This window comes from Protopterus annectens, chromosome 2.part0 (assembly GCF_019279795.1).
Source record: "Protopterus annectens isolate FY-2018-M chromosome 2.part0, PAN1.0, whole genome shotgun sequence".
In the NCBI taxonomy this organism is placed as follows: domain Eukaryota; kingdom Metazoa; phylum Chordata; order Ceratodontiformes; family Protopteridae; genus Protopterus; species Protopterus annectens.
This window is the reverse complement of record NC_056728.1, coordinates 1,836,844,497-1,836,867,437: the sequence shown is the minus strand read 5'-3', so window position 1 is coordinate 1,836,867,437 and position 22,941 is coordinate 1,836,844,497. Positions and strand designations below refer to the sequence as shown.

The 22,941-nt window shown below is 41.8% G+C and overlaps 1 protein-coding gene across 1 annotated transcript in view; it reads left to right on the top strand.

Moving 5' to 3' along the window:
* The window catches only part of TMEM82 (transmembrane protein 82), a 245,701-nt gene that overhangs the window by 173,545 nt on the left and 49,215 nt on the right, over nt 1-22,941 (top strand). Inside the window, exon 4 of the mRNA XM_044060453.1 lies at nt 11,414-11,601. Within this exon, the coding sequence (XP_043916388.1) occupies nt 11,414-11,601 (188 nt within the window). The remainder of the gene's footprint in view (nt 1-11,413; nt 11,602-22,941) is intronic.

The window sequence follows — 22,941 nt, the reverse complement described above, 5'->3', positions numbered from 1 at the left end:
GCAGAAACCTGTGGATGCTGGACACCAAAATATTCAGGATGATAACAGCAGTATGGGGATGTCCTCACATAGATCTCTTTGCATCCCATCTAAATCATCAGCTACAGAATTTTTGCACCAGGACATTCCACAGAGAGGCTTGGAAAGTGGATGCCCTGTCATTCAGTTGGAGGAACCTCGCCTCTACCTCTTCTTCCACGAGTTTTATTGATAAAACAGGACAAACCCAAGATGATAATCTTGTTGGCAGTTTTGGTATCCAACTCTAATAAACCTATGCCTGGAGGCCCCTTGGATTTTACCTCAGTCTCTGAACCTTCTGTCCCAACATCAGGGTCAGGTTCTACACTCTCATGTCAGAACTCTCAGCCTGGTGGCCTGGTTAATCCAGGGCCTTTGATTTCTTCTTTCCTACCCAAGCAGGTTATGGATGTCATTTTAGAAACCAGACGTCCTAGCACTAGGAAATCTTATGCAGGAAAATGGAAAAGATTTTGTTCCTGGATGCAGGCTCAGGATTCTGATCCTCTTCTTCCTAACATTACTTTAATTCTACTTTACTTGACGGATCTCTTACATAAGGGTCTCTCTTTCTCTTCCATTAAGATCCATGCTGCTGCTATTTCTGCTCATTATAATTCAGACCCTCCCATCTTTTCCCACCAGCTCATGAGACAGTTCCTCAGAGGAGCTAAGAACTTAAGACCTCCTAGATCTCCTCCTATTCCTGCTTGGGATCTCAGTTATGTTTTGGAAAAACTAACTTTGCCTCCTTTTGAGCCTGCCGCTTCTGCTGACATCAAGTTTTTATCTTGGAAGACAGCTATCCTGTTGGCACTAACCTCTGCCAGGAGAGTTTCAGAGTTACAAGCTCTTATGGCGGTGGAACCTTATATTAATTTTTCATCAAGACAGGGTATCTTTGAGGACTAATCCGACTTTCATGCCTAAGGTGGTTTCCAAAGTGGCTTTAAATCAAACTATCCACTTGCCAACCTTTTTCCTCAAAATAAAGGGGAAAGGATCTTACATTCCTTGGATGTACATTTTACCTGAACAGAACCAAGGACATCAGAAAATCAGAACAATTGTTTGTTTCTTATGCTTCAAGTTCCCAAGGTAAAGCCATTTCTAAACAAACCATTTCTAAATGGATTGCTCATGGAATCAGATTTTGTTATTCACACCATGGAAAGCAAATCCCAGGGAGCATACGGACTCATTCCACCAGAGCTGCTGCCACTTCTGCAGCCTTCCTCAGGAGTTCCTACCAAGGACATTTTGGAAGCTGCAACTTGGAGTTCAGTGCACACTTTCTAAGCACTACAATTTGCCTCTCCTCTAAGTCTAGGGCAGGCTTTGCCTCTGCAGTCTTGCAGGGCCTTTAGCCGCCCTCCTTCTTTATGACCACCTCCCTTTCTTTCAGCTTTGGGATTCTACCATGACTGCAACAGTGAAACACGATGAACATAGTACAGTTGTGTACACCTACCATAAATGTAGATGTTCGAGTGTCTTCACTGTTGCAGTCTCCCTCCTGTCCCCTCTTATTTTTACTTTTGTGTGGTTCCTTTTTTCACCTTTCTTCTGAGGTGTATTTGCAAAGGTTTTGGGACCATTTTCATTTTGGGACTCCTGACATCTGGGGCAAGAAAAACTGGAGAAGATGGCGTCGGCTGTCAGCTTTATACTTCTGGTGCTCTGACGTCAGGGAGCAGGGTTGAACAGCCGATGCCGGACCCAGACTTTGGGATTCTGGCTGACCGAGGGCTGCCTGCCGGCAGGGGGAACCCCTGCAGTCATGACTGCAACAGTGAAGACACTCGAACATCTACATTTATGGTAGGTGTACACAACTGTACTTTAGTTGCACATGGATGGTCTCCGATGCTTTGTGCAGTGCCACTAACCGGATATGTGGGTATCTTTGATGAATATGGATACTCCCCCTCCTTTTGTGGTTTGGTCCGAGTTTTGGGGTCAAAAAGCATGGTATGAGGTATAACCTGGTAGTGCTGGGGTGCTCTCGGGAGCCTTGAACCAGGTTTCTGTTACTGCACAGATATCAATATTCTCCATACTGAGAAGAGCCTCGAGTGCGTGCATCTTGAGGTTTAGACTTCTGACATTGAGCAGCATTACCCTTAGTTTCTTTTTGCTTGTGTTGTCTATGGAGGTGGGTTTGTCTTTTGAGCCTTGCCTAAAAAAGGCACTATGGGGGTGGCAAGAGCCTTAGCCAGTATTCGAAAGCCCAGGGGTGACAGGTGTAAGCCGTCCCTAGCGAAGCAACGTGGCTTGTCGAGCATGTCACCCAGGCTGACAGACACTGGATCCCCATTAAATGACACCAATACTTTAGCCAATTGTTAAAATTAATAATTTTGTCTTTATACTGTGGCATCATTCTTGGTGAGGGTAAGATGCTACTCAAGGTCAGGGTCATACCGGCCTGGGCTACATGATCAGAGAGCTTCTCTGTCTCTCTTCATGTAGTCCAGGGAGGTACGTCTCAGGTCATTCACACCAGCATGGACAATGACGGAGTCATATTTGTACTTGCTTTGGAGTGACCTGAGCACTTGTGTTATGTGGTGGATCCTGGCACTCGACAGGCAGCTTACAGTGACCGTCTTGTTCAGCCTGGTGAGTCAGACGTCAGTGTGTCTGACGATAGAGTCACCTATTACAAGTGTATTAGGTGTGTTGTTTAGCCTTAAGGGCTGTGACTGTGTGGCACACTGACTTTGTGAACTATGTGATACGTGGGTATTGTTGTGGGGTAGCGGTTGCTTGGATGTCTGCTTTGGAGGTCTCTGCTGCTTAGGTAGATTTTTATTTAGAGCCTCTGAGTATGTTTTGTGAGTTTGTGTTTGGTTTGCTGTTGCGATAGGTCTATGTGAGACTGGATTTGTGGTGTGTGTGGTTATCTTCTCCTCCTGACTGACTGCGCCAGTACTGGGTTGAGAGAGCTCAGCCTCCAGTTTGGCTATATAGTTGCATCTCTCTCATATATTTGAGCTTGTTGGGAGGAGGAGAGGGTGGTCTGTGTACATAAGACAGTTGTAACATTGCCTCAAGATTCCCAGATTCACCAGATGGACTGGAGAGTAAACCCGAAACTGACTTTTGGACATGCCAGAATAGTATAAGGAAGAAAACCTACTGAGCTGGCTCTCAACCTCTTTCCCTCAGGAAACCATACTATTAGGTGACTTTAATATTGATTGGAACTGTTGTATTTCCCAATTTCCAACCTCTCACATCAACCTCTATGGCTTTACTCAGACTATTACCAATAAATAAAACCAGTTCCAAACAGAGTATCCTGGACTGGATCCTAGTTAACACTAACCCTATGTGTTATATCACAGGTACACTACCTGATAATATCAGTGACCATCAAATCACTTAACCGACAAAAAAGCCCCATCTCCACTAATACGCAACTCAGAACTAACAGGAACAAAACTAACTTCAACATAGACAACTTCCTATTAGAGCTAAAAGCTTGCAACTGGTCTCCTCTGAAATATTTGCCTCTAGATGAAGCTGTCTCATACTTTAACAATAAATTCCTTCAAATCCTTGACCACCATGCCCCTACAAGAGTAACAAGAACCAAAACAAAGCCTGCTCCTTGGCTATCCAAAGAAACCAAACAAAAAATGTTACTTAGAAATAGAACATGGGACAAATGGAGAGCTACCAAAAACCCAGCTGACCATGTGACCTTTAAACAACTTAGAAATGAAACAAAGGAACTGATAGTCACTGATAAAAGAAATTACTACTCAAAAGTCCAATGCGCACAACATCAAAACCCCCAAAAATTCTGGAGAGGTATCAACAAATTACTGCACCCAGGTAACTCCAAAACACCTACACCCTCAAACCTCACTCAGACTTCCCTAATTCAAATTGCTGATGTATTTAACTCATTTTTCAAAGATACTGTTACTTCCCTAGCTTAATCCCTATCCACACCATCCACGCAAGCACCCAACTCCCTAAACAATAATCCCCCCTCATTTAAACTACAACCAGTCTCAACAGATCTCATTCATAAATTACTTACCAAGCTAAAACCTTGTACCCCTTCAGCTGACCTCATTCCAGCCGAATACCTACAGATTGCAGCCAAACCACTTGGCCCTCCCTGTCTCTATTTTAATCAATCGTACCATAACAGAAGGCTGTATCCCAATCCTTTGGAAAGTCTCTCATATCATCCCATTACATAAGGGTGGCAACTTAAATGACCTCTCTAACTTCCGTCCCATAGCCTTACTTTCCCCTTTAGCAAAAATCATGGAAAATGTATACATAGGCAATTACTTAATCACCTCCTCCAAAACAATCTCCTAGAAGACAGTCAGCATGGTTTTAGACCTCATCACAGTACTACTACTGCGCTCTTGTCTTTCACTGACCATATTAATAGAAATCGGAATAACAACTTACTGTCCTCTGCTCTATTCTTAGACCTCTCTAAAGCCTTTGATATGGTCAACCACACTCTCTTACTTAGCATCTTGAAATCTCTTGCTTTGGACTCTCAGGCTATCCAGTGGTTCTATTCCTACTTAAATAATAGACAACAAGCAGTGCTATGGGAAAATCACTTATCTCTTCTTCCTATCAAAATAGGTGTACCACAAGGCTCAATACTTGGACCTCTCCTCTTTTCTATTTTCATAAACAACCTAAATAAGTCCCTTCCTCAATCAACCTGTATTCAATATGCCGATGATTCAACACTGATATGCTCGGCTTCTTCCATAAATGACCTCCAAAATATCACTCAAAAAGCTTTCACAGCAGCCAAAAACTGGTTCCAACAATATTGCCTCTTACTGAATCCAAAAAAGACTAAACTATTACTATTCGCTCCATCACATAAGTCATCCTCTCTCTCCTTCACTATATCCTCTAACAATGGCACCATAATATCCCCTGATCCTACGACCAAATTTCTTGGTGTCACAATAGACCACAACCTCAACCTTGATTCCCATATTAACTATCAAATCAATCAATAGAAAACTTGGATCTCTCTACAGACTTAAACCCTTCCTCACTCCCTCAGCCAGAAGTAATTTAGCACAAACCCACCTCCTCTCTACCCTATTTTATGCCTCTCCAATCTATACAAACCTAACTAAAAGTAACCTCAACAAACTAGCAACAGCTTACCGTAACATAGCCAGATTTGCAACAGGAGCCCCATTTCGTACCCACCATTGCTCTAATCTCAAACAGCTAAGCTGGCTAGAATTACAAAATCATATACGACTTCTGCAACTGACCATTACCCACAAAATCTTTCATCAGCCCACTAATACCACTATACTCTGTTCCCTTATTACCCCATATAAAAACATCTCTTCCCAAACTACTAGCTGCCTCCAGCAAATCCAACAACAAAGCTGGGGATAGTCTGTTCTCCAACTGGACTGCAGCCATCTGGAACAAACTTCCAAGTTAACTTATGACTATTACCTCTTTACCTACTTTCAAGAAGCATATAAAATCATGGCTTTACTCCCAGTGGCTCTGCCCTTGTTCTAACCCTGACTAATCCTTTTTGTTCCATGCCTTTTCCTTTCTCCTGCTATCTATAACAATATATTCTCTTACTGTTTCTTTACTTCTCTTTTAATCTTGGATTCTCATTACCACTATGATGGATGGATGTTTAAAAGAAGAATCTAATGTACTTTTTCCTGTTGATGCTACTAGTAGTTTTAGACTTTTATGAAAATGTTATGTACTACAGTCTGTCTGTTAAATGCACCCTCTGTACAACTATGTTTGTAAAATTATGTCTTACTGTGGAGCTTTTCTCCCCGGGCCTCTACTGAAAATGGACATTAATCCAGCTAGACTAGCTCGGTTAACAAATGTAAAATAAATAAATAAATAAACTACTTTTTGACTGATCAAAAAGGACCAATAGGGAGCCAAGTACTTAAAGGGAGTATAAGAGGGTGTAGTACTTTAGTTTATTAGTGCTTACTTATAAGATTACTTATACGAGCAACTGCAGGGCTTTAGAATGAAAATAGAGTGCTTACTTTGAGATTTCAAACAGTTCTAGGGGAAAAAGTGAAGAGCACACTTTGTGGAGCCGGGAATAGTTTAAACCCGTTTAAGTGGCGCTGCACTATGCGCAAAATAGTGCAAATGCGGGTTTTAAGGCAAGGAAACTGAAAGAGATAGGAATTGACCCAAAACAACAGCCAATAAACTACTAGTTTCAGGGCTGAGACCATTCCTCCAGGGACAGATAGGCTACTCAAAGCTCCCCACTCTCACTGGTGAACAGAGAAGCTTCCTCCTATCCAAGTAAGGATATGGGCAACACAGGAAACTATACCACAGTCTGGAATTCAGCAAAACCTGAAATCTGGACTAATCTAGTTCAGCAAAGGCAGGAAAAGAGAATATTTTTTTGATTTTTCAGGAAACAGCAGAAAAATACACAGAAAACACTGTAAATGCTATAAACAGGCTAGTGCACTTTAGTGTGTAGCCTACAACAGTTATACAATAAAAAAACGACTTAAATTTATATAAAACAAGTACAAAAACTGTAAAAAGTAGAAGGCAAATGCAATCTAAACTTTTTAAAGCACAGATCAGTTAGAAATTCGCTTTTTAGGTGGGAAAAGGCAGTCAGAGCAAAAAAAAAAAAAAGAGAACAAAATACTTAAATCTGGAAAAGTCTCTCTTGGGTCTCTCTGTTGCCTGCATCACTCTGTAGGCCACCACATGGAGCTGTATGGAGTTGTATACAATAAACTTTTTAAATCACGGATTTGCTAAGAAAACTGGCGTTTTAGGCGGAATTAGTTAAGACAGCAAGAAAAGCAGAAAAGTGATACTTAATCACTCCAAAGTCACTGTTTTGTCTCTCTGCTGCTGTAGACTCTGCAGAACACCTGGAAGGCACTTGCTGAGCGGAATACAAGTGTAAAAACTATGCAAATTGGGTTTTTATAGCAGGGAAGTGAAAGAGATAGAAATTAGCCCAAAATGGCCAATAAACTACTAACTTTTGGGCTGAAACCACTCCTCCAGGGACAGATAGGCTGCTCAAAGCTCCTCTCTCTCACAGGTGAACAGAGAAACTTCCTTCTATCCGAGTAAGGTAATGGCAACACAGAAACTTGTAACACAGCCCTGGATTCAGCAATAACCTGAAAACTGGACTAAACTAGTTCAGAAAGGCGGGAAACAAGTACATAATTTTTTTTCAGAAAACTGGACTATACTAGTTCAGATATATATATATATATATATATATATATATATATATATATATATATATATATATATATATATATATATATATATATATATATATATATATATATATATATATATATATATAGCAGATACAATCAAAACAACATTTTACCCAATTAACCAGTTAAAAAGCTTAAAACTGAGCCCTGTTCTGGCAGTCTTCAATCAGACAAGTTCTAACTGCACAGTCCTGCCACTAGGGTACAGAGAAACCTTCTCCAAAAAAGACAGCCTGGATCAGTGCACAAGTTATACAAACAAAGCTAGATCCAGCCGACCTGAATCTAGTCTATGCTACAGCAAACAAGGCGTACTGATTTCAGAAAGAAACAGTTCAAGTAAGCATGCACAATAAACCTTTAACCAGAAATTCCCAGCTCAGAAGGGCAGAATCTAGCCTCTTCTCCCACAAGAGTGCAGACCACAAACCTTGTTAATGTAAAATAACTGGCTTGAAGCAAAAGTCCTTAACCCAGAACTAATACACTTTTAGAATAACAGACACTGAGCCTTCAATCAGCAGTTCCCAACTTGGAAGGATGTACGCTACCTGTCCTGCCACAACAGTGCAGTCCACAAACCTTCTTAATGTAAAACAACTGGTTTGAAGCCCAAGTGCTTAAACCAAGGGCCTTAGAATAACAGTTGCACTTTAATCAGGCTACTAACAAGCAGTAATAAAGGCAGCAGAATAAATTCAGTTGAGTACTTTTAAAAGAGGCAAAAGCAAAATAAGGTAATAAAGTAGGAAGAAACACAAATACAGTAAGGCAGATGAAGTGCAAAAAAAAGACGGAGGAAACAGAGCAGATTAAGATACTATAGGGGAATGCCCTTCCCAAGTGCTCTCTCTCTACACCGCAGAGGAGATGGGACTGGTAAGAGTATCCAAAATCATAATATGATCTCAATGTACTCAGCTGAGTGAGCAACTGAGATGGGTCCAGGAGGAGTGTGCAAAAAGAGATTTACAGCAGGGGCAGGCAATTCCAAAGCCACCAAGATTAACACCACAACAAGAAACAGAGAGGGTGGGGTGGGGAACTAACTGCAGAGATTCAGAGACACAATATTTACTGCATCAAAGACACACAATAGTTACTGACTCAAATCTTATTTAAGTGCAGAAAAATATACTTAAATCAGCTTGTGTCCAGTTGATATATGCAGACAAGTCTCAGTAGCCAGCAACTCGATTTAAAATTATTACTAGAAATGCAGACCTGCTTATATTCTTCCTCCTCCACTTGACTGATTGTGAGTTCCTGTTTTCTGAGGGAACTTATCCATGTCCGAGAGATCATTCCATTAGTAAAAGAAAATGGAAGGGATAGACTTTAGGCAATTTACTGAGAGAATCAACATGTATTTCCCACTAATCATAAACTGAGTGATCACTCAAACAAATGGCAACACAAACCAGATTCAACAATTTAATGACAACTTCTCCTACACAATTCTTTAAAATACAAAACATTGTTGCAGTAGGGCTTGTGTGCTTCTCATGTAAAAGCTGTGCCGTCATAGCCTGATACTTAAGTAGGAAGAAACAGAAGAAATGACCAGTACTGTTATACAAACTGCACCCCCCACACTCCTTGATTGCATAAGCTGTAACCCAACAATCTATTTAGCAAGTTACAAAACGCAAAGGTTCTTCTTGGTGACCAAGACACTTGGTCACTAGTAATTCTTGATGCACAACACCTTTGTAAAATGATGCTGTCTGTGATAAATTCCTCATTGTTTCTCTGACACCAGTGGAGAAACTATAGCAGGCCATGCATATTTCTTTAAAAACTGTAAACATTAATAGTAAATGGTCTTTGCAGAAATCTACAGTGTTATGTTTCAGGAGTCTGTTGGCTGTATGATAGAAGAACTGCATGTCTCATGGTTTATTTATTTTATTTATCCATTTTACATTTGTTTACCGGGAAAGTTCAGCTTGGAACAAAGCCAATTTTCAGTAGAGGCCCTGGGAGAAATGCTCCAGATGCATGTCTTTGTAACGTGGGGAGGAAACCATAGTACCTGGAGGAAACCCACACGAATGCAGGGAGGACATGCAGACTCTGCACTGAAGGCACCCCAGACGAGACTCGGACCAGAGAACCTCTTGCTGTAAGGGGACAATGCTAACTGCTGTACCATCCTTATGAATAAAGGCTTAAGAAAGATAACCAGGGATTTCTCTTTTATCAGGGGGAGCTAGCCATGACAGATGAACTATTCCACATTAGAGGTATAAGTGGAAAACAGCCCATCATCGGTTTTATTGTAACTTCTAGTAGTAACTACTAAACTGGCTTCAGATAATCTAAGATTTCTAATTTTCTGAGAGAGAGACAGCAGTACATTTTGCTGGATGAACTTGATAAATTTGGGTGCCCTGTAGAAAGTGGTTCAAACTTGGCTATTAAGATCGAATGAAGATAAGACTAAATGAAGATTAGGGAAAATTATAAGTTTAAAATGAAGAGTGGAGAAGAGGCGAGTGTTTAATTTTAAATTGATCTTTGGTACTAGGAAATTCATGGCTCAGTACAAAGTCATTAGTAACCAACTGGCTTTTTTGATGCTGTTTTTTCTGGGATATTGATTCACCGTTTACTTGCAGAAGTAGACTGAACTGTGCTTAGCTCTCAACCAGTCTGGGACAAATTTCAACAGAATCGGGTACAAATCCAGAAAAAATCAGGGACACTTTTAAAATATTAGTACCATTAATTGACAGAATAAGACAATGTGAATTAAGACACATTTTCCAAAGTAAAATAAGTCTATAACTCTTATTGTCATTATTTATCAAGTGCAATTCACCACCTCCCTCCAAAAGTCACCAGTTTTAAGAGGTATTAAGTGGGACAGAGGTAAAATTTGAGTCAAAATCAGGGACATTTGATTGGTACAGAGCTGAGGATTTTCTGTTTGGCTAACTCCAGAAGTTTTCCCATGTATTGCCTGTTGAGGACTAAAAAAAAAAAGGTGGACACGCGGAGTAGGTTTTGTGCACCAAGATTATATTTTTTAAAGAATGTTATCCATTCATAACTATAGAATTAATGAATGAATTGTGGTATTTGCCAGTGTTTCATCATTTCTTTATGAATGGAGAATAGAGTCCCATTATATACTGTATGCAATAATCTGCTGAAATGTAGGTGGTTCTTAGGAGAGTTAAGTAGTGTGGTAAAGGACAGCTTTAATTTACAGTGAACAGTAAGTAGGTTTGTCAGTTACCAATTTGTAGATGTAGTTAGAACTGCCATTAATTTCATTCATGAAAAATCCTTTGAATAAATGAATACATTTCACTGTCAATGTCCTTTATGAATAGCATGGATCATCTTCAATAAAAAAGTCTAGATAGTATTTTTGTAATAAAACAATGCATATAATAAAAAAATAAGTTGCATTCAGCATAAAAAGCTGCATTCATTTTGATGTGATGTGTGTGTGTTTGATGTACATAATGCAGACTATATTTTACTAGGTCATGTGTGTATTTATATGTGTTTGTGTGTGTGTCATATGTACACACACACACACACACACACACACACACACACACACACACATCTCTGCCTCAAAGTAAAGATGAGGAACATTTCATTTTTGTATGCATTGTAATGTTGAGCAGCGTTAGGAGTGAGATGTAAATGACATAAAACTTAGACTTGGATGCAGTTCCTATAACCTCCAGTTGCATAATGTGTGAAGCCAAGCTCCTGAGTCATTCTGAAGCTACAATTTTTAAATAGTGACCGCTTTCCACTAAAGGAAGTAAGTAAAGGACTGTTATTCCAAAGTCAACTGCTATGAAAGGGTGTATGAAGTGCAGTGGGCAGGTAGACTTCCATGCCTTCAGCCAACATATGAAAAATGCTATATTGTCATAACCAAAATTTGATTGTAGAACTTAAAATAATGTTTTGACTGTAGTTTTGTAATACATTCTTTGAATAATGTTGTGTTGTCTTCTGATGCCACAGAACATTTTCAACTTGCTGCTGTGAAGTATTAATGGATGTCTGTATGTCATTTTCTCTCCGTGTGTGTGAAGTAGTAATGGATGTCTGTCTGTCATTTTCTGTCCTTACAGAAGAGCAACGACTGAACCCCAGTGAACAGATGACCTACCAGACAGTCGTTGTTAGGATGGGAGGTCTCTTCATTCTTACCCTGACAGTTGGCAAATGGGCAGATGTCTTCCATGTCTGTGTGTCATTTCTTGGAGAGATGTGGTGCCTTGTGAAATGCAGTGCCATGTTGGAACTTTGCAGAGAGCAGGTAACAGCAAGTGGTGGAGACTGTTGTACTATATTTTGGCTTCCTGTTTTCATTATGAATGATACTATTGTGAAGTGTCAGTGATCTGAAACAAAAGTGAAAAATGTAGAAAAGTGAAGCCACAGAAATGCAAACACACAATGAATATACGTGACGTGTGAATAATGATGATTAATGACTGTCTTAGTGAAAACCGTCATTGTATCTTGTTTGTTTGTTTGCTCCAGACAGTAAAGTTGCTTGTTAGTATGCTGGCACACACACACAACCCATGTGTGTGTGCTGCACATCAGGATATGCCCCAGTGACAACCCACTGACATCACCAAGCTAATGTCGGGTATGTATGTGATACTGGGAATTGTCAAGAAAAGACTTGCAGTACTGCACGTACAGTTCACATAAGTGGGTTGCAGACTAAAATGTCTAATGCAACGAATACCAGGCATTTGTTTACCAACAATGATATGTGCAGGAAGTAACTGACTGTAGGTGTCACTGAAGGATTCCTACACGAGGAGTGTGAGCTAGAGATCATAGGAAATCTGTTGTGGCATGTTTTCTTTTTCTAAGGGAACCATACATCACAATTGCCCCTTGTTTTGTAGAACACCCCTGATTTTGCCTCATATTTTTGTCCTGTCCATCATAAAATCTTTGATTTTCTGATAATTCAAGTGAGGATTAAAGTCTGTCAGTAATGCTAGGAATTAAGAGTTTCATAGTTTTTATTGTTCAGAAAATGCATGTTGATGCAAAACCTGTTCTATTAACTTTTCAATTAATATTTAAAAATCATCACCGATTCTGGCCTTTTGTCTCCCCATTATTTTTGATTTATCCAGAATTCTTGAGCAAAGAAGTTGAGAGGTATGGCATGGACTAATGCTCTTATGCCAAAAGCCAGATGGAGACCATTTATGTTGTTTTTCTTAGGCATGTAGATACCACACAGTTATTGATGCCATGCCTTAGTGGCATTCCTGCTAGAGTACCCATGTTCAAGCAAAGTGTTAGTGCTACAAAATGTACCCAAGTACGTGGTAGCATATGCCATTTGACAGTGAATAAAATCTGTTTTCTCCCTGACCATTCACATAGGTAGTTATGTTCAATGAATTCCAAAGGTAGTGATACCTTTGGAGACAGTTATGTCTTAATTGCTGGAAGTTCCTTTTTAATATTTGTGAATGCAGGCTTTTCAAATTCAGTTATTAAACATTGTGATACTGAGGGGATTTTATCTCTATCTGCCACTGTGTAGAGCATATTGAAGACTTCACTGATCCCACAGACAAGACATTTGGGACATAAGGGTGATCACATGCCAAGACTGCCATGTGAGGTGCCATCACATAGCCATGGATGGAGTATATCTTCCTATTTAGTTTGGGTTGGGGAAGTTGCCATCTATGATAAGGACTGATGAGGCTTGTATGCCTTAGAGGTTTTCTTGGGCGATAGGATGGTCACTCTAATCACATTCTCATCTGGCATTAAAAGACTTCACACCCGCCTTAGGGAAAATATTCCTGTTTGAAATGTTTTAGCAGCTCTGTGATCTGTCATGTGGTGCTGGCCTCTGTTGGTGATGTATCCTGCTGACTGCTATTCCATGACTTTCTGGGATGGGCAGGGAACAGTATTATTGTTTATACCCTATAATGCATCCTGTACCCCTTGTATTGCAGGTTGTGTTTACCCTGTTTCTGTACCTGATTTCATCCAACAGAACAGTTGTAGCTGATGCTGCTTTGTTTAATGGTAGTGGGAGGACTTTATTTACCCCTCTACCTGCTACCTTCACCATAATGGCATGACCCCCCCCCCATTTATGGACCATAGCACCAGTATCTGTTGGATATGACAACATTCCCTTTTAATACAGGACTGCATATGTTATGAAGCAGTTCCTTTCCTTTCTGTGAAATACTGTGTGTGTAAATTTCACCAAAGTATCAGTGTTCCAGCAGGTAGGCTTCTGAGGATGTACCTACTGTTTGGATTATTAATATCTATCATTGCTGCTAAAACCTTGCTGTCTAGTAGGAGTGGATGTCTGTATGTGTGTGAGGAATTTTTTTTTTTATTTAATTGTGTGCGTGAGAGCACATTCTTATTTTGGCCTTTTGCATAGAACATGTTCACATTGTCTTTATTTTCCATAAAACCTTCATGAAGCCCATATTTGTGGCTTCTTTGGTTTGGGGAGAGGCCCTTGTGTGCAGCTATTTTTCTTTATCAGGCTTATGGCACCTGATGTTCTTCGTGTTTCACTGTTGCAGTCATCACACTTGGGTTATCTGCCTGCAGGTTGCCCTCAGTCGACCCGAGTACCAGAATCTTGGGATTTCTGCGTTGGATGCTGTTGCCTCTTCCATGACGTCAGGTCATCAGGGGTATAAAACATGCAGCCGACGCCATTACATCAGCTTTTCTTGCCGCGAGGGAGCCCAAAGCAGAAGCAGTTTGCAAGTGCCGGTTGGCCGCTTCCTGAAATTTTCATTTTTCGAGTTTCAAACCTGAAGTCTTCTAAAGCTAAGTACCCCGTTGGGGATTCTTTTTTGTTGCTCTAACCAATGTCAGAAAAAGTTAACAATTGTCTTGCCTGTGGAAAGCAAATACCTCAGAGAGATTTTCATTCTTACTGCGTCACCTGTTTAGGCCCAGACCACGATGTTCCTCGCTGTCGGTTTTGTGCCTTGTTTAACACCAGAACTATTCATCGTTGGGCTATCTTTGTCACTAAATTCTTTCGTGCTTGTTCTCTGTATTCTGAAATAGCTTCGATAAGCCATCCAACTACCAATCTTCTGAAAAAACCTAAGGATAAAGACAGACACAGACCGCATAGGTCCAAAAATGCCGATGATGCTTCCGTTAAGCTAGTTGCCAGTCCGCCGGTACTCTGAAGCACTTTCGCAGCTCCTGATACCTGCTTCTACAGATTCGCAGGCCTCTGCTTGACCCATTCGGAGTCCAGTATGCCACGAGATGCTTCTTCAACTATGGAACCTGTGGATGTCTCTATCTTGGATGGGTCCAGAGTCGCTGTGCAGGCACCGGCTTCTGAGGGTGTATTCTGACCTTCCGTTGTTCGTATTAAACCGACAGCTTCATTTTTGAATAAAACTACCAAGTTTCTCAGGCCCAGAGATTGCAGTACGCCTCGAAAACTGATGACCAAAGTGCATGCTCAAGCTCCCATGCCACAGAAACAAATGCTTAGAATGGCGGAAGACCTTATAACTTTAATTAGGGGAAGCCAGCCTTCCCCCTGTAAAAGACACAGAATTGATTTTCCTTCTGATTCTACAGACCATGAGTCCGATGACTCTGATCCCTCTGATTACCAGGACATACCCTTATCTACCTATGAGGATTCAGATGCAGAGGATTCCATACCCTCTGCCTCCCCTCCAGAGGACTTTTCTTTTGGTGAAACCTTGCATACCTTAAGAGAGCATTTCCGCTGAGAATGCTAGGACTACCCTCAGTCCAAAAAGAGACTCGGAGAATTTTTAGACTTGCCTCAGCACAGGCCTCTAGCTATACCCCCTGTCCTGGATATTGTAGATGATTTCTTCATGGAATCCAGTCTTACTCCTGATAATTTACCACCAGCTTCTAGAAACCTTGACAGGTACTACAGAGTACCGAACTCTCCGAAATTTCTCTTTAAGAATCCCGCTGTGGATCCAGAGACCATGTCCCAGGGACCTAAAGGCATTAAGGCTACTACAGCCAAAAATCCTACCCCATTTAGACAGGGATTCTAGAGCTTTAGACAGATGGAGTAAGAAGGTATATACCTTTGTAACTCTTGCCATCAGAGCTTTGAATTGCCAGTTTGACATGTTGAAGTACCAGCAGCATATTATGGAACTAATTAAACAAAACATGTTGTTGCTTCCAGATTGTGCAGAAAATAAAGATTTACAAGAGTTAATGCATTCTGCAAATCAAGTTAGTAAACATACTTTGCAGTGTGGTTTTGATGCCTTAGAAGCATCTTGCAGGGCTGCTGTCACTGGGTCTGTACTGAGAAGGCATGCTTGGCTGAAGGAACAAATCTTACCAGACCATGTTAAAGCAAAATTACTCAATGATCCATTAAACCAGGAACGTTTGTTTGGCACAAAAGCAGAAGAATTTCTTAAGAAGATGGAGGAAAAGCTAAATCTATGCAAACTATTAAAGGTTTCTTGCAGGTGCAGCCACCTAGATTCAGTAGGCATTGACCTTCTAAAAAATGGTCCTTTCCAGCCCCTCCCAGGCCTTCTCAGTCCAAACCCAGAGGCCACAGACCACCAAGACTACAGACTCAGGGTATGCAGAGATCTAAACAATGGAGTACTCCCACCTCAAAAACAGGGAGTGGCAAGCCACCCCCTTATGGAAAAAATTCACAAGGACTTGTCTATCATCCTTCCCAGCCATGCCCAAGCACTTGCACCCCTAGGAGGAAAACTCACCCTGCACGCAAAAAACTGGATGTGCATTACCCAGTACTGATGGGTCTTGTATCCCAGGAATACCGATTCTACTTCCACTCACTGCCAACCCCAAACGGGTTGCCAGACCTTTCTCCAAAACAGTGGGCAGAGGCTGAAAAACAAGTACTTTCACTTCTCAGTGTCAGGGCTATTCAACCTGTTCAGTAGAGCAAAGGGGACAGGGTTTCTACTCCAAGATTGTTCCTGGTCCCCAGAAAAGAGGGCTGTTGGTGCCCTATCTTGGATTTGTCAATTCTCAACACCTTCCTGGTGGTCCCAAAATTCAAAATACTTGCACTGCAACAGCTTGTTCGTATGTTAGCCAAGGACGCCTGGCTAGTCACCCTAGACTTAAAAGAAGCTTATCTGAACATCCCCATAAGGGAATTTTGCAGGAAATATCTACGTTTCAGGGCAGGCTCTATCAGTTCTCTGCACTTCCCTTTGGCTTATCTACTGCGCCCAGGGTATTCACAAAGTGCCTGGCTTCAGCCATTGCATACTGCAGGCAGAGAAATATTCAAATTTACCCATACTTGGATGATTGTCTGATTCAGGTGGACAGTCAGGAATTGCTACTTCAGCACCTGGCATTTGTAAAGAGACTCCTAACTTTTCTGGGGTGCACCATCAACAAAAAGAAATTATAACTGGTGCCCAGCCAAAAGATTGTATTCCTAGGAGCAAGCTTGAACACAGCTTCCGAGATGGCATTCCTCACTCCAGAAAAACAGGTTTATCTGACAGACTACTTCAAGCTAATGGCCACCAAAACCCAGCTATCTGCAAGAAAAATACTGCAAGCCCTAGGGTTCGTGGCCTCATGCATTCTACTAATTCCATATGCAAACTTCAGTGGTATTTAAAAAGTCTCTGGTGTCCACATTCTCAGGACCTGGAAACACTAATTCCTATCATTCCTTATCTAAGGGCAGAGTTCCTTTGGTGGGCAGAAGCATGCAACGACAGCAAGGGGCATCCTTCACTCATACCCTCACCACCCAAACCCTGACAACAGATGCATCAGACTATGCGTGGGGGGCTCACATGGCAGACAAATGGAGCCCACGACAAATTCCCCTGCATATCAATCAAAAAGAAATGTTAGCTGTACAAAATGCTCTGACAGCCTTCAAATACCTCATCCTTCCAGGACAACAACTGATAGACAGACAACACCACAGTTATATGGTACATAAACACTCAGGGGGGAACTTATTCCTACCCACTTTGCAGGTTAGCCATGGCCCTGTGGAACACAGCCTTGACCAACCAAGTGCACCTGCAAACTCAGTTCCTGCCAGGCAAACAAAATTCACTGGCAGACTTAAGCAGAAATCTACTGGACCCACACAAGTGGAAACAGGAACCTAACTCATTCAAGCTTCTAATCCACAGGTGGGGACACCAGAGGTGGACCTCTTTTCCTCCCCCCAAAACCATCAATTGAGCAAATTTTGCACCAGAAATCCTCACAGCAAAGCATGGAAAGTGGATGCTGTATCCTTTACATGGGAAACCTCTCAATTTATGCCTTTCGCTCTCTGCCCCTCCTCGCAAAAGTACTACTCAGGAACAAACAGGACAGACCAAGGACAATCCTTATTGCCCCATACTGGCCACGCCAGCACTAGTACCCACTCCTACGCAGTTGACAGCAGTGCCACCCTGGCACCTACATCAGACCCCCTCCCTGCTGTCCCAGCAGGAGGACAGATTTTGCAACCATGGCTGCAAACCCTGAACCTTGCAGCTTGGCTTATCCCCTGAATACACCACCAGCAACCCTCAGCAAACAGGTGCTGGTTGTCATCCTTGAGGCCAGGAGGCCTAGTGCTAGGAAATCCTATTCTGAAAAGTGGAAAAGATATTGTTCTTGGAGCCATTCTCAAGAAAAGGACACAGCCATACCCAGCTTACCTCAAATTCTAGATTACTTAGGTTCATAGGTAGGTACTAGGCTATCGGCCCTGGGGCCTATACAAGCCCAGCCAAAAAGGTACCCTGACTTTTGCCACCCAAGAAGAAAATTATTTTCCTGTGGCACTGTCGAGCAGAGCCACAGAGGTGATCCCCGGGGTGAATTTCCTATTTTCCATCCAATCATCAAGATTTTTCTTGGAGTGCTAATGAGGAGCTTTGTTTGATATAGATAGGTAGTTTATTCCAGAGTATGGGAAGTCTCTGAGACAGGAATCTATCCCTCCGACATGTTCTGTTTATTGTGGTGACAAGGTTTAGGTCCCTAGAGAGTGTAGCTTGGAAGGATTGGGATTTCTTTAAGTGGAGCATGTCCAACAGCTCTGGGTTTGACATAGCTTTATATGTTAGGCAGAGATCACCTGTGAGTAGGCGATATGCGTCAAGAGTAAAGCTGGAGTTTTTTGAGACGGTCTGCGTAGGGCATCTGTTTGAGGCCAGTAATCCTCTTTGTGAGGTATTTCTGCGGCCTTTCCAGTTGTAGATGTCTTGTGAGGTACATACCAAAAGGGGCATTGTACTCTATAATGGGTCTAATGAGTGACGAGTAGAGGGGAAAAATGACCTCTCTTTTTCGGGATGAGAAACCTTTTGTGATGAGGTGTGCCATATAGAAGGATTTCCTGACTACTGTGATGACGTGATTATCAAAGGAGAGACTACTGTCCACCTAGCAGAACTCTGCTCCAGAGAGGCCTATCCTAGCAGAACTCTGCTCCACAGTGGCCTATCCTTCTCATCCATTAAGATTCATGCCTCTGCCATCTCAGTTTATTACAATACTGATACTTCTCTCTTTTCTCACCCTCTCATCAAACAGTTCCTGAGAGGAGCTAACGATTTAAGGCCCCCGAGGAGAGCTCCCACCCCTGCCTGGGACCTTAACTTTGTACTAGAGAAGCTCACGCTTCCCCCTTTTGAACCTGCTGCTGCAGCAGAGTTAAAATTCCACTCTTGGAAAACAGCCTTACTTCTAGCCATGACTTCAGCAAGAGGAGTGTCTGAGTTACAGGCACTAATGACTGTGGAAACCTTCATTATTTTCCATGGTGACAGGGTTTCCCTCAGGACTAACCCATCATTTATGCCCAAGGTGGTATCTAGTGTTGCTTTAAACCAATCCACTCATTTGCCAACCTTTTTCCTAATCCTCAGAATAAAGGGGAAAGAATCCTGCACTCCTTGGATGTGTACAGACAGCTCAGGTTCTACCTTGACAGGACTAAGCCTTTTAGAAAATCTGACCAGCTGCTAGTCAGCTTTGCTACAGGGGCAGAGGGCAAGGCCATCTCAAAGCATACCATTTCCAAATGGATAGCACACTGCATCCATTTCTGCTACAAACACCATGGGAAACCTACCTCACAGGGGATCAGAACTCATTCCACTAGGGCTACCACAACCTCTACAGCATTCCTTAGGGCAGTCCCTACCGGGGACATCCTGGAAGCTGCAACCTGGAGTTCTGTGCGCACACCTTCACCAAGCATTACCACTTAACTATCTTTTCTAAAGCCAGAGCTGGATTTGTCACAGCAGTCTTACAAGGCCTTCTAGCCAGCCCTAATACTTCTTGACTGCCTCCACCCTTTCTCAGCTTTGGGAATCAACCCAAGTTTGATGACTGCAACAGTGAAACACGAAGAACATAGTAGTTATTTACACTTACCATAAATGTAGACGTTCGAGTGTATTCACTGTTGCAGTCCTGGTTACCCTCCCTCCAGCCCCCTGATTTTTTCTATACTTTCTACCTATCCTCTTTTTGCCCATATCTTATGGCAATGGTATTTACTTTTTACTGGAGGTGTTACACGCCATGTAATTGCTTCCTATTTTGGGGGCTCCTGACTTCTTGGGCAAGAAAAACTGATGTAATGGCATCGGCTGCATGTTTTATACCCCTGACGACCTGACGTCATGAAAGAGGCGACAGCATCCGACACAGAAATCTCAAGAGACTGGTATTTGGGCCAATTGAGGGCTACCAGCAGGCAGATAACCCGTGTGTGATGACTGCAACGGTGAATACACACTAACATCTACATTTATGGTAAGTGTACATAACTGTACTTTATTGTTTTCCTTCCATTACTGGCCTTTGCGCTGATTGTACCTTTTTCAAACTTATCAGTGGCACCTTTCCAAGACATCACATATAATTTCTTTCAAAATACATTCATTGACCTTCTGGGGATCATATACACTTTTGCCATACATGTAGTAGGAAGCTTACATGTAATACTGATTGTATTATATGCAAGTCTATAGCAAATACTAGAGAACACATGTTAAAAGAAAAAAATGTTTCTATGTTGTGTAGAAAGGAACTGAATTTTTTACTATATTAGAGCAAGCCTGAGGAGTCTGCATGTTCTCCCTGTGGTCGTGTGGGTTTCCTCCAGGTGCTCCGGTTTCCTCCCACATCCCAAAGACATGCTGTAGGTGGATTGGACGCTCTAAATTGGCCCTAGTTGCGAGTGCGTGCATTTGTGTGCCTTCTGTGGAAGGTTGGGTGTCGGGCTGGCAACTCGACACCGCAAAACTCCACTGCCAATCATGAGCAGACAGGTGATCCGCTGTGGCGACCCCTAACTGGGAAAAGCTGAAAGAAGAAGAATTAGAGCAAGCTTGAGCAGTCCTGTGGATTTAGCTCTGGCTGTTTCCATCAGCTAAAGCACTATGTAGTTTTATCCTATGTATCTCTTGTCCATGAGTGCTATTCTTTTATTCTAAGTTTGCTGTTTACCCCACTTATCCCTTTCCTTCTCTATGACAGTTATTTCTTTTATACTAGCGGTTCTGTTCTTATTTTAGCAGAGTAAGTTACTTTTGTTGTCATATGTTAAACAGATTTGCAAATTGCACAGAATGATTGCATGCACAGGCATCCAAAACAAACAAGTAGATAAAAGAAGGCAGATAGGAAGGGAGGGAGACAGAAAGAGAGAGTTCACTTACCTGAAGCATATTAGCATTCGAAAAGCTGCTTTTCTTACTGTTTAGTGAAAAATCTGTTTGCATCTGGCGAAAAATGTTTCCATCTACAGGTCAGTAAGCAACCCTTCCCCCCACAAGAAAATAATACTTAAGGCAATCACCACTGCTATAGTGGCACCTGAGAAAGAAGACCAGCTGTATCGCTTATCACGGTGAGCCTGGGAAAGGTGACAGTGGTAAAAACAGAAATTATTTCTGCTTTAGCTCTTTGCCACAGCACTCTTCTGGCAAAACACTGTTCTACTTTAGAAGTGTTTGCAGCATATAGGCCACTGAAGATAATGACCACTGCCATTAAGAAGTCGTAATAGATGTCATAAGGAAAGGTAGTTAGTATGTCAGCAGACTCTGTCAAGGTCGTACAGCAGTCTGAAAGGAATATGCATGGATGAGGTACCTGCCTTGTGCGTTGCTCAGAAGGATCGAAAGTGATTTATTTGTGTTACAGGAGTAGCTGTGCCACTACGAGTGAGTGAGCACGGACTTGTGTTCAACTAGGACTTGAACATCTTGTTGGAAATAGAGTCACAGAAGAGCAGAGAAACCATGTGGAGTGTGGGGTATTGTGGCAGCTGTATGCACATTTTATGTCTTATTCATTTTAAATATTTATTGGCAATATAGTAACAACATGCTTAAATATGCAGGTTTCTGTAGATTATTAGTTTTAATATTTATCAGTCACATAGTTCATAGGTGATTACTAGGCTAAAGGCACAAGAGCCTTTACAAGCCCAGCCAATAATACCTAGGATATGACAATATTATATCTTAATTCCTAAGCTATGGGATGGGGTAATATCAGGGTAGTGAGTCTTTGAGTGTTGGAAGCCCTGTGTAATTTTATAGACTGCCTCTGTCCATAAGGGAACATAGGTATTACCCTGCAAATTTACAGGTCCTCATACTTGTATCCAAATTATTTTTGAAGAGAGTGAAGGACATGGATATTTTATGAAGATGGGAAGTGTATTCCATAGACGAGGTAACCTTGGGGATATGAATCTGTCTACCTTGGGGATATGAATATTTCCCTCCAGCAAACTCTGTTAAGAGCCACAAATAAGGTTCAGGTCCATGGAACATGTAACCCTTGTATAATTTTTCTTGTGACTATGTAACCTTTTCATCATGGCTGGATGAGAGAATGCCTTGTATGTCAGGCATACGTCCCCCTCAATAAACGATATGAGAAAGAGTAAAGGGATGGGACTTTTGGTCTGCATAAGATGTGTGCCCAGAAACTTCTGGGGCCACTGCAGTTGGTGTAAGTGCCTGATTAGGTACATGCAGAGGGAGCATTGTACTCTGACCTCATCAAGCCCATAATCAAGTACAATAACACTATGACTTCCTTTGACCTTGATGCCATGCATTAACTTATAAGTTGCGCCACACAGAAGGATTTCCTTACGATCATAGCTACCTGGTGGTCAAAGTTTAGGTTGCTATCTGTATGTGTTCCTAGGTCCCTCACCACAGGGTCTCCTTTTAGGAGTGTGCTGTCAAAATTATAATTTGTAAGGATATCTGATTTACTGAAGGGTATGATTACCTATTTTTTAGTATTTAGTCTGACCATGGTGTTTGCACCAGTCATTTGTCGTTTTTAGACTCATTTGTAGGATGTCAACATTGTTTGAGGATTCAGTGATTGCTTCCAGCTTGCAGTCATTGGTGAATTGGTGAGCCAGAGGCCCCCAATATTGGCATTCACTTCAGAGAAGTGTATACCAAACAGGAGGGGTCCTAACACTGAGCCCCGCGGGGCACTGCTAGTAACATGTTTCTTATTGGAAGTGGATTCACCTCTCTCAACAACGTGTGTCCTGTCAGTGAAGTTGGCTATCCAGCTGACAATGTAG